The sequence below is a fragment of the Balaenoptera borealis genome, assembly GCF_965194805.1.
Source record: "Balaenoptera borealis genome assembly, chromosome: X".
Taxonomy (NCBI): domain Eukaryota; kingdom Metazoa; phylum Chordata; class Mammalia; order Artiodactyla; family Balaenopteridae; genus Balaenoptera; species Balaenoptera borealis.
The window spans coordinates 98,922,758-98,935,274 of NC_138881.1; the positions used below are offsets into that span (position 1 = coordinate 98,922,758).

Sequence of the window (12,517 nt, forward strand, 5' to 3'; positions counted from 1 at the left end):
GACCCTTCCAGGTCTGGGAGAGTCTGAAAGCAAGGTCTCCAGCTGGCGGACAGATTTGGAGGCAGACAAACAGACACATGCAAAGTGGGAAATTGTGAAGTACAGCAATTAGGAAACAGAGGTAGTATGAGTTACACTGACTGTGCAATACAGGGTAGAAGTTAAAGACTTGTTTTAAACTTTTTCAATGAGGAAGGGTGCCGAAGAGGACAGGGCTGGGCACCTGTGGTCTGCTTGTAGCTCTGCCACAAACTTGTAACCTCTCGTGTTATCCTCCTCATCCGTAAAATAGGGAAGATGCCAGACTCACAGCAGTGTGATGAGAACCAACTGAACTTGTGTTTGTGAAAGCACATTGGAAAATATAAAGCACAATACAATGATGTGTGGTATTTCTTTGATGAAATAATTTCTTTCTTTGTCTTAATAAACACAGTACCCTAGACGTTATTGAAAGTTTCTTTGATGACTGAATGGCTTCTAGTACCTCAGGGTCTTTTTTATGAAAATAAATTCTCATTGACAAAAAGGTAGAAGAAAATGCAGACCCTTAGACATACCCTGAAGTTGATTTTTTGAATATTTCCTTGAAATCGGCTTGTTTTAAAGATAATTGCCTCCGTCTCCTGAAAGTGGAGTTCAAAAAAAAAAAAAATCTGGTTAATTGTGGCTTTATTGTATGTAGTTCAAAATTTTCAAAGCATACTCTGCAAATATTTTAGCTGTAAATTAATAAACCATATTTATAAATCCTGAACAGTTAAGACCACACAGAACAATTTAAAAATATGTGAATTAACTTTTTAAAAAACCCTTGACTAGCAAACCATAAGATTCTATTTGTTTTTAGACGCTCTCTTAATGTTTCAGAAAGTCTGGAATAAAGATTGACATTGAATACAACATTTATTGGCAGCTGATCTAAAAGACTAAACTAGACAAATCTGGACACAAGGAAACACTTTTCCAGTAAATATATACTCAGCCTTGGAATGCTTTGTCATTTTCTAGCTTTTTAAGCCTAAAGTTTAATTCTTTGCTGATATACTGTTTTGCCATAAAAACCAGAAAGCAAATGGCACAAGCTTTCAGAGAACAGATGGCTAATGTTCTTCTAGGTTCATTTACTACATTTTCTTATTTTCATACTGCTTGTAATTAATAAAAACATATAAATAGACGTATTGTTTCCGAACGAGAAGATTTTGTTTTTGTGAAGTTCTGTCATATACCTAACTCCTTTGGGCTAATACAAAAGGCAACGATGAACAGACACACTTCTGGTACTGCCTCAGGAATGCAGTTTTAAAAATAGAGACTACTACAGAAGCACTGCAGTATATGCTGTCAACACGCTTAAAACATTAAAGTATGCTGGCAGGTGTTTGAGGAGCTCTAACACAAAATTCAATTTATTTACATTTATTTCATTTATGTTGCTATTAGCTTAGAGAAAGTAAACATTACTAAGCACTACCTTTGTCTAACTTTTTCTTCAAAAAAAACAGATTTGGTATTTTTCTGGGTCATCTCACAAGCACTATTGCATTATTAAAGTCACAACTAAATCAAAGTCATAGTCTAATAGTATCTTTAAAAAGACCTTGGCAGAAACCTTATCCAGAATGTTATTCTACATCTAATGACTTGTTATGCAAAAGGTAGGTAGCAAGTATTTTATTTTTTTTTAAATGATAAATTCAAAATAGCTTCTCCTTAGTGGCAATACTATTTCAAAGTCTACTTTTACTATACACATAAAAATTATCTTTGAATCATAAAAAGCTACAATGGGTTAAATTCATATTTGTCATATCTTAGCAATAAACCTCACCAAGCAAATAACAATTATATATTTTTTGGCTTAAAAATATATTAAAGTATCTTTAAATACAGATTATTTTATATTCCTATTAATATTATTCCTTTCTTTTGTGTATTTAAGAAGAATCTGGTGTGCCACCTTCTGGTAACTGAGTGAAATTATGTATCTTCACACAAGTCACTATTCTTTATTTTAACTTTTAAAAAAAATACATATTTCTTAACCTGTATCACATTTAAGCTATATAAATAAATCTATACCATAGTCTGAAATAAAGTAAAATTTCCCTAGTGATTTTTTTTTAAAAATCAAGCTTTACACATGCTTCCTATGATTTTTCCATGGTTACCAATATGTCTCCTGAATTCTACAATACATATAAAAATTGATTTTTGAACACCGTTTCACAGCCACATATGAAAACAACAGGCTTGCCATTTTAATGAATAAGTAACAGCAGTAAATAAAGAAAAAGAAGTTCTCTTACCAATAAGCCCATTTTTCTCTTAAGGTTTGAACTCTCATCATTTGTCATGTTCTTGTGGATCCCTCTCTCATCAAATTCTCTGGAGTTTTAAAGTTGAGAGCTGTGATGCATAGCTAGGCTCCTCTACATAGTAGCGCACCCCAGTGCATCTGCCTGGTATAACACTTCACAGCTGTGGCTCCCAAAAGCAGAAACAAGCTTTATGTATTCAAAACCTATGCACTGCACACCTTCCCTCGATAGGAAATTGTAGTCAGCGTGGTTGAACTATTTACATTTCTTATCTTAACTCCTGATCAGATATGAAGATCAGAACCACATGAATCTCGAGCTTAGTTACAGTAAACTGAACAAGAACAGTGCGCTCATATTCAGAGCAGAGGTGGGGTGAGACAAGTACTAACACCAGGAGATCTGACTGAGAAAAAAAAAACCAAACATGTCTATCTTATTTTTTCAAGGGTCACTGTCCTGATATTTGTCATATTACCTTAAATCTTTATTATCTTTAACTCTTCCCTCTCCCAGTCCCTAGTAGCCAACCAATAACTCCTATCCTTTGTTCTTCATCAATTTTCCAGGAATCTAACCCCTACTGTTTCTTTGTTTTTTAACAAATGAACTATTTCCAAAAAAATGTATATAACTGGTCTCTTTGCATCTCCCATCTTTAATCTAGCAATCACATTGCTTCTAGATGACTCTCTTAAAATACAACTATACATGGTGTAAATTAAATGTGCAGAAAATATTTTATTCAACAAATATTTGTCAAGAACTTGCTACATGTTAGGTAGGTACTCTGTTAGGGGATATGGATGACATGGTGAATAAGACACAATCCCGTGCTTTCAGGAAGCTTCTAGTTGAGTGAGGGAAGCAAACATGTACTCTGACGGCACAAAATATGGTGTAGAAGTTTTAGCAGCATAAGCCCAGGATTCTACAGCAGCAGAGGAACAATGAAATTAGTGCTGCAACTGAGGCTGAAGAATGAGGCATTCACCAGGTGGACTCCAGAAAAAAACAGTCTGTGCAGACACACAGAGGTTTGAGGATTACAACATGTTGGGAGAATCGGGAAAGTCTTCAGTACAAATGGAAGGAGTTTCAGGAACCTGGTGTTGAGGGGAATGGATTTTAAGATATACAGAACCATATCACAGAAGACCTTACGTGCCAGCAAAGACGTTTGGATTTTATCCTATTAGCTATGAGAAGCCATTTCTTTTAAACTCTTTTTTATAAATTTATTTATTTATTTATTTATTTATTTATTTATTTATTTATGGCTGTGTTGGGTCTTCGTTTCTGTACAAGGGCTTTCTCTAGTTGCGGCGAGCGGGGGCCACTCCTCATCGCGGTGCGCGGGCCTCTCATTATCGCGGCCTCTCTTGTTGCGGAGCACAGGCTCCAGACGCGCAGGCTCAGTAGTCGTGGCTCACGGGCCCAGTTGCTCCACGGCATGTGGGATCTTCCCAGACCAGGGCTCGAACCCGTGTCCCCTGCATTGGCAGGCAGATTCTCAACCACTGCGCCACCAGGGAAGCCCGGAAGCCATTTCTTGAAAGAGTGGATCACTCAAGGAATTAAACAACTACGCCCAACACGCAAAACTCACGGCAAGCTGGCCAACCTACTCTTCCAATTCACAGCCTAGTTATCTCCTAACACCAACTTCCCATTCTATACCTCACAAGCTTGCTTTGTTCTTCCTCTCCTTTGCTCCAGAGGTCCTCCTGCAAGAAATCCCTTCCCCGATCCACTTTTCTAAACTCCATTCATCCTTCTAGACCCAACTCAAATTGCATTCTTTTCTGTGATGTCTTCCACGGTAATCTGAGTGTACAGTTTATAAATGTTCCTCCATCACATGGACCATACTATGCATTCTTCCTAATGCACATAATGCACACAGTGTTCAAGAAACTTTTCTGACACTTTATAAAGTGAAGCAAGATGGCAAGGAAAAGACACTAAGGCAAAAGCCAGAGCATGAGGGTAAGTGGCCTAAGAAAGTAAACCTCCCCAGACTTCACAGTACACACTAACCTCACTAACTTTCTTCACCACTCTCAAGCATAAAAAGAAAAGAATATGGATGTAAGAGAACTAGATCTGGATTGGGCAGTAACTCTGCATTACTATGCAACATTGTTGGCTGTATATATCACAGCTCTGGTTCAAAACCTCCAGAGAATTGATAAGAAATGGATACCAAGAGAAGAGCTAAATGATGGAGCTGTGATCGTTGGAAGAAAAGAGTTGGGGCGGGGGGGCTGTGATTGTTGCTTTACTACTTGCAGTAAAACAAGAGAATTCACCTGAAGGTCCATACCATAAACAAAAAGAATTCATGAAGACCACAGAAATAGATGGGAGAGTGAGGACAGGGGATTGGATCCAGAAGGTTTAGAATTTCATGAAGTATTAAGGGAGAAAATCCAAGTGTAAGAAGGGTGTGTGTTAAAAAAGGGATAATAGTGTTAGCTGGGGGATTAATCTAGGATAAGAAGCTTTACCAGAGAAACGTGTGCTGGGGTGTAAATATTTAGTGTTCTCTTGCTGTGGAACCACACCCCATTATGCTCAGTGTCAAACAGTCAGACAACCTCTCGTTGAAGTTGGCATTTAGCATTCAGCTTTCTCTCATCCTTTTTATGTATACATAATTTCTTACATTTATGCAATGATGCAAAAACCATGGTGCTTTCTTTCATTTGCCAATAAAAAATCTTTTCATCTTCTTCAACCACTTTATGTTAAAGTGGGTTAAGAGGATTCTGCCAATAATTTCAAAAAGTAGTTAAAACTTGAAAATATTCTCTCAACGACTTAAAAATGCCCTAGATAAAAGCTATCTTCACCTTCTTTCTTGTTTATTGAGTGCAAAAACTGACCACTTTTCCTTTCCACTAACTTGTAAGGAAAAAATTCAAATACAGAAAAAAATGGAAGAATGTGATTTTGGATGTGTGCCACACTTTTCTCAAGAAATCTTCAAAAAAAGGGCAATATTTAGGGGACATAAAAATGATTTAATCCACTGGGTCTTTGGAAGAATGTTTTAAAACTAGGTATCAAAGGTACCATAGATTTTATTTATTTTTATTTATTTATTTTTGGCTGCATTGGGTCTTTGTTGTTGCGTGCGGGGGCTACTCTTCATTGTGGTGCACGGGCTTCTCATTGCGGTGGCTTCTCTTGTTGCGGAGCATGGGCTCTAGGCACGCAGGCTCCAGTAGTTGCAGCACATGGGCTCAGTAGTCGCGGCTCACAGGCCCTAGAGTGCGTGAGCTTCAGTAGTTACGGCACATGGGCTCAGTAGTTGCAGCGTGCAGGCTCTAAGGTGCGTGGGCTTCAGCAGTTGTGGCACGTGGGCTCAGTAGTTGGGGCTCAGGGGCTCTAGAGCGCAGGCTCAGTAGTTGTGGCGCACAGGCTTAGGTGCTCCGCGGCATGTGGGACCTTCCCGGACCAGGGCTCGAACCCGTGTCCCCTTCACTGGCAGGCGGATTCTTAACCACTGCGCCACCAGGGAAGTCCGGTACCATAGATTTTAAAACAAAGAGAGAATAAGCCAGACCATTTCAACATTTAGCTTTGTGGAAAACAAAACAATTGCTAGAGTATTTCCCTCAGACCTGGCAGGAAAAAAAAGCAATAATCATTTTATATTAGCTTTGAACTAGAACAGGTGTTTTATTCAAATTCACATGAAGTAGTTCATCTAGAAGTTGTAAAAGGAGAAAAGAGGGTAATAACTACCTCCTGGTAGTCCACAGTAAGTGGACATTATTTTTGATGATAGGGTCTATATTAATCAAGTATAAATAATTCACTTCCATTCTATTTAAAATAGCATCATCATCGTGTCATCTCATGTATAGCAGTACTCTTCTCCTTTCTTCTTTCATCCTCCTTCTTACAGCAGGATGAGTTGGATGGTTTATAGAGTTTTCTGTTGTGTGGAAATATTCTTAGATGGTATATTTTCAGAAACATTGATCTAAAGAGGGGATGGCCAGGGGTATTTATATTGGGAGCAATTGCTCATATCTCTATAGCCCAGAAGTGTATATTTCAGGTGAATTATTAGATTCCAGTAGTATGGCCACTCTATCTCATGGGAAAGGTGGGGTCAAAAGGAAGAAAATGAATGGAAGTCTCCTTTTCTGTTACTAATAACTCTGCCTGCACTGTCATTGGCTTGGGAAAAACGGCAAAGGGAGTAGAAGGCCACTGTTTCAAAACCTCCCATTCCTAGTTGAATGAGTCATAACCGTCTTATATATTCCTAAAATGTAACAAAACTCAGGTCATACCACTATATGGTAACACAAATGATTGAGGCTAAGTCATGAGTAATTCAAACTACCTAAGAGGTGTCAATTATTCAAGGTTGATGATAAAATATAACAACTCATAGCTTACCAACCTAAGTCTTAAATTCATTACTATTTAATAGCTATAGTGAGAATTGGAAAGAAGCTAAGTTACACATGGTAGACGATTGGGAAGGAAGAAATTTTATCATGTTAAGTTTGGAAACATAGACACAAGCTAAATGACATTCCACAGTCAGAAGGGCAGACATACGGAGTTAATAAGGAAGTAAGAATATTTCCACTTGTCAATAACTATTCAACCTAATTTTCCTATCTAGATACTCCACAAAGTACTTTACTTGTTTTAAGTGTTAAGTGAGCCTCACACAACAGAATTCCAAGTTAAAAAGTTTATTATACCTCTTAATTTTAAAATTTTTATTTATTTTTATTTTTTTTTGGTGGCACCGCGTGGCATGCAGGACGCGGGATCTTAGTTCCCTGACTAGGTATGGAACCCATGGCCCCTGCTGTGAAAGCGCGGAGTCCTAACCACTGGACCACCAGGGAAGTCCCAATACCTCTTAATTTTCTTAATTTTCACCCCGACCCTGAGGTAGGCAGTGCAGATGTTAACATCCCCATTTTCCTAGTGAAGAGACACTTATTAAATGACTTGGCTCAAGTGACATAGCTGCTAAGAGAACTGGAAAACACGAATTTAGGTCCCCTGACATCTAATTCAGCGTTCACTAGTCACCTCTGTACTGTACTAATATTTATTTTAGGGGGAAAAGAGACAAACATGACTCCTAAACATCACCAAAAAGGGGAAAAAGGGGTCTTCTCACACTGATCATGAGGAAGTAAATGGCCACAGGACGGAAAGAATAGGCCATGAAGATATAGGATGCTATATGATTAAAGGTGCAGAACGATCCACGTACACCTATGGCAGAAATACCTTCCCAATGCCAATTCGCAGAGCTCTCTTATGTCCCTCAATTAGCAATTTCTTGCAATAGACCTCAAATGTGCCATACTCTCTCACACTCCAGTGGCCTTACATATGATATTCTCTCCACTTGGAATCCCCTGCCCTCCTTGTCTACCAAAGCCAATTTCTACTCATACTTAAGTGTCCAACCATACCTCCTTCCATGAAACCTTCCCTCACATCCTTAGCAGACCCTGGTGCTAGGTTTTGTAAACTCCCATGGCACTTCGAATATTATAGCTCCTGTCACCTTGGATTATAACTGTTTCTATAAACAATACACTAGACTATAAACTCCTGAGAGTGGTGGTTGGGTCTTTCTTATGTTTTTATTACACCTTACTCAGTGCCTGTCACATATAGTAACCCAATTATAGGAGGCAATTTTAGTGAAATCAAGTCAGCAGAGGTAAGTTCTTCTCTCCTCTAAAACTAAGCATTGTTTTCAGATGATAATTAAGCAAGAAATCATTAAAGAGTCTTATCCTTCTAAAGGTGTTTAGAACGAGCCTCCCCAAAATGTACCACATTTGTATGAGGATTATTTTGAGCTAAAGGCAATCAAGATTCTGCAGGCTCAAGAGAAACGTTTGCCCCTCCCTTAACTACCCAGAAGAATTTAAATTGGGGGTCTTTTCCATAATAAGTTATTACCAGAGATAAATTTTATCTGAGTGGCCCAGTGTACGTCAGGGCAAACACCTAATTACCCAACATCTGCTCTTATAGTTCTGTGAATTACCCTCCCGTCCTTGGAAGCCCCAGGCCCCTATCCCATTCCCTAGCTCAGGATGGCATATATATGTCATTTTACCTTTCTATCTTTGAACCTCTCATGTATGTGGGGTTCTCATACCTACAAAATTAAATTTGACTTTCTCCTATTAATCCGTCACATGTCAATTTAATTCTTTTTTATTTTGAATTTTTTTATTTTTGGCTGCATTGGGTCTTCCTTGCTGCACGTGGGCTTTCTCTAGTCCAGGTGAGCGGGGGCTACTCTTCGTTGCGGTGTGCGGGCTTCTCATTGCGGTGGCTTCTCTTGTTGCGGAGCATGGGCTCTGGGCACCCGGGCTTCCGTACTTGTGGCACGCGGGCTCAGTAGTTGTGGCTTGCAGGCTCTAGAGCGCAGGCTCAGTAGTTGTGGCGCGCGGGCTTAGTTGCTCCACGGCATGTGGGATCTTCCCAGAACAGGGCTTGAACCCGTGTCTCCTGCATTGGCAGGTGGATTCCCAACCACTCTACCACCAGGGAAGTCCTTCATTGTTGCTCTTTAAATGATACTGCGGCACTCTCTCTCTTTGGACTCAACAGAATATTGGTTTGGTGGCATCCAAGGAATGTTGCCTTCCATCAAGCCATCAGCTGCTGCGGGCGCCCTGTCAGTGTAACCTGAGGGGAATTCAGGATGGATTAAGATACATATCTAAAGAATAATTTCAATGAGTCCAGACTCTTACATCTTCCCATACATAGAAAAGCACTAAAATCATTAACTTGAGATTTTTGTCTTTTGTGATTAGCAGTAATCTTTTGATGTCCAGCTACATGCTTTTTTTTTTTTTTTTCAGCAAAAACTCCTGTATATCCTGGCTCCTCCCTTACCTCTTTGGAACAGTTCCTCAGAGCTCTCTGAGAGGCTGTCTCCCAGGCCTCTGGGAGAGGTCCTTAGTGAGGTCCCTGAATAAAACATAACTCATAACTTTTAGGTTGTGTATTTTTCTTCACTTGACGGATGGAGAGTTGAATGGCTCAATAACTGAACTGAGCAAAGGAAACAGCTACAATAAGGAAAGGAAATGTCAATTATCTTTTGTCTAAGTCAAGACAGTATTTTTTTTTGAATTTTATTTTATTTATTTTTTATACAGCAGGTTCTTATTAGTTATCCATTTTATACATATTAGTGTATACATGTCAATCCCAATCTCCCAATTCATCACACCACCCACCCCCGGCACTCTCCCCCCTTCGTGTCCATATGTTCGTTCTCTACATCTGTGTCTCTATTTCTGCCCTGCAAACCGGTTCATCTGTACCATTTTTCTAGGCTCCACATATATGTGTTAATATACAATATTTGTTTTTCTCTTTCTGACTTACTTCACTCTGTATGACAGTCTCTAGATCCATCCACGTCTCTACAAATGACCCAATTTCATTCTTTTTTATGGCTGAGTAATATTCCATTGTATATAGGTACCACATCTTCTTTATCCATTCGTCTGTCGATGGGCATTTAGGGTGCTTCCATGACCTGGTTATTGTAAATACTGCTGTAATGAACATTGGGGTGCATGGGTCTTTCTGAATTATGGTTTTCTCTGGGTATATGCCCAGTAATGGGACTGCTGGTTTGTATGGTAATTCTATTTTTAGTTTTTTAAGGAACCTCTATACTGTTCTCCACAGTGGCTGTATCAATTTACATTCCCACCAACAGTGCAAGAGGGTTCCCTTTTCTCCACACCCTCTCCAGCATTTGTTTTTTGTAGATTTTCTGATGATGGCCATTCTAAGAAGTGTGAGGTGATTCATCATAGTAGTTTTGATTTGCATTTCTCTAATAATTAGTGATGTTGAGCAGCTTTTCATGTGGCTCTTGGCCATCTGTATGTCTTCTTTGGAGAAATGTCTATTTAGGTCTTCTGCCCATTTTTTGATTGGGTTGTTTGTTTTTTTTAATATTGAGCTGCATGACCTGTTTATATATTTTGGAGATTAATCCTTTGTCTATTGATTTGTTTGTAAATATTTTCTCCCACCTGAGGGTTGTCTTTTCGTCTTGTTTGTAGTTTCCTTTGCTTTACAAAAGCTTTTAAGTTTCCTCAGGTCCCATTTGTTTATTTTTGTTTTTATTTCCATTACTCTAGGAGGTGGGTCAAAAAAGATCTTGCTGTGATTTATGTCAAAGAGTGTTCTTCCTATGTTTTCCTCTAAGAGTTTGATAGTGTCTGGTCTTACATTTAGGTCTCTAATCCATTTTGAGTTTATTTTTGTGTATGGTGTTAGGGAGTGTTCTAATTTTATTCTTTTACATGTAGCTGTCCAGTTTTCCCAGCACCACTTATTGAAGAGACTGTCTTTTCTCCATTGTATATCCTTGCCTCCTTTGTCATAAATTAGTTGACCAGAGTTGTGTGGGTTTATCTCTGGGCTTTCTATCCTGTTCCATTGATCTATATCTCTGTTTTTGTGCCAGTACCATATTATCTTGATTACTGTAGCTTTGTAGTATAGTCTGAAGTCAGGGAGTCTGATTCCTCCAGCTCCATTTTTTTCCCTCAAGACTGCTTTGGCTATTCGGGGTATTTTGTGTCTCCATACAAATTTAAAGAGTTTTTCTCCTAGTACTGTAAAAAATGCCATTGGTAATTTGATAGGGATTGCATTCAATCTGTAGATTGCTTTGGGTAGTATAGTCATTTTCATAATATTGATTCTTCCAATCCAAGAACATGGTATATCTCTCCATCTGTTTGTATCATCTTTAATTTCTTTCATCAGTGTCTTATAGTTTTCTGCATATAGGTCTTTTGTCTCCCAAGGTAGGTTTATTCCTAGGTATTTTATTCTTTTTGTTGCAATGGAAATTGGGAGTATTTCCTTAATTTCTCTTTCACATTTTTCATCATTAGTGTATAGGAATGCAAGAGATTTCTGTGCATTAATTTTGTATCCTGCTACTTTAGCAAATTCATTGATTAGCTCTAGTAGGTTTCTGGTGGCATCTTTAGGATTCTCTATGTATAGTATCATGTAATCTGCAAACAGTGACAGTCTTACTTCTTTTCCAATTTGGATTCCTTTTATTTCTTTTTCTTCTCTGATTGCTGTGGCTAGGACTTCCAAAACTATGTTGAATAATAGTGGTGAGAGTGGACATCCTTGTCTTGTTCCTGATCTTAGAGGAAATGCTTTCAGTTTTTCACCATTGAGAATTATGTTTGCTGTGGGTTTCTCGTATATAGCCTTTATTATGTTGAGGTAGGTTCCCTCTATGCCCACTTTCTGGAGAGTTTTTATCAAAATGGGTGTTGAATTTTGTCAAAAGCTTTCTCTGCATCTACTGAGATGATCATATGGTTTTTCTTCTTCAATTTGTTAATATGGTGTATCACATTGATTGATTTGTGTATATTGAAGAATCCTTGCATCCCTGGGATAAATTCTACTTGATCATGGTGTATGATCCTTTTACTGTGTTGTTGGATTCTGTTTGCTAGTATTCTGTTGAGGATTTTTGCATCTATATTCATCAGTGATACTGGTCTGTAATTTTCTTCTTCTGTAGTATCTTTGTCTGGTTATGGTATCAGGGGGATGGTGGCCTCATAGAATGAGTTTGGGAGTGTTCCTTCCTCTGCAATTGTTTGGAAGAGTTTGAGAGGATGGGTGTTAGCTCTTCTCTAAATGTTTGATAGAATTCACCTGTGAAGCCATCTGGTCCTGGACTTTTGTTTGTTGGAAGATTTTTAATCACAGTTTCAATTTCATTACTTGTGATTGGTCTGTTCATATTTTCTATTTCTTCCTGGTTCAGTCTTGGAAGGTTATACCTTCCAAGAATTTGTCCATTTCTAAGAATTTGTCCATTTCTTCCAGGTTGTCCATTTTACTGGCATAGAGTTGCTTGTAGTAGTCTCTTAGGATGCTTTGTATTTCTGCGGTGTCTGTTGTAACTTCTCCTTTTTCATTTCCAATTTTATTGATTTGAGTCCTCTCCCTCTTTTTCTTGATGAGTCTGGCTAATGGTTTATCAATTTTGTTTATCTTCTCAAAGAACCAGCTTTTAGTTTTATTGATCTTTGCTCTTGTTTTCTTTGTTTCTATTTCATTTATTTCTGCTCTGATCTTTATGATTTCTTTCCTTCTACTAACTT

General features: G+C 38.3%; 1 protein-coding gene across 15 annotated transcripts in view; it reads right to left on the bottom strand.

Moving 5' to 3' along the window:
- The window catches only part of KLHL13 (kelch like family member 13), a 386,710-nt gene that overhangs the window by 68,920 nt on the left and 305,273 nt on the right, over positions 1 to 12,517 (bottom strand). For 9 of the 15 annotated variants that reach the window (XM_082377201.1, XM_082377217.1, XM_082377213.1 and 6 more), the window contains one exon: positions 561 to 626. The exons of 5 other annotated variants lie outside the window; for them this stretch is intronic. In XM_082377201.1, the coding sequence (XP_082233327.1) occupies positions 561 to 626 (66 nt within the window). Of the gene's footprint in view, positions 1 to 560; positions 627 to 2,312; positions 3,893 to 12,517 lie in introns of those variants that run through there. One more of the 15 variants, XM_082377219.1, reaches the window with a different exon arrangement.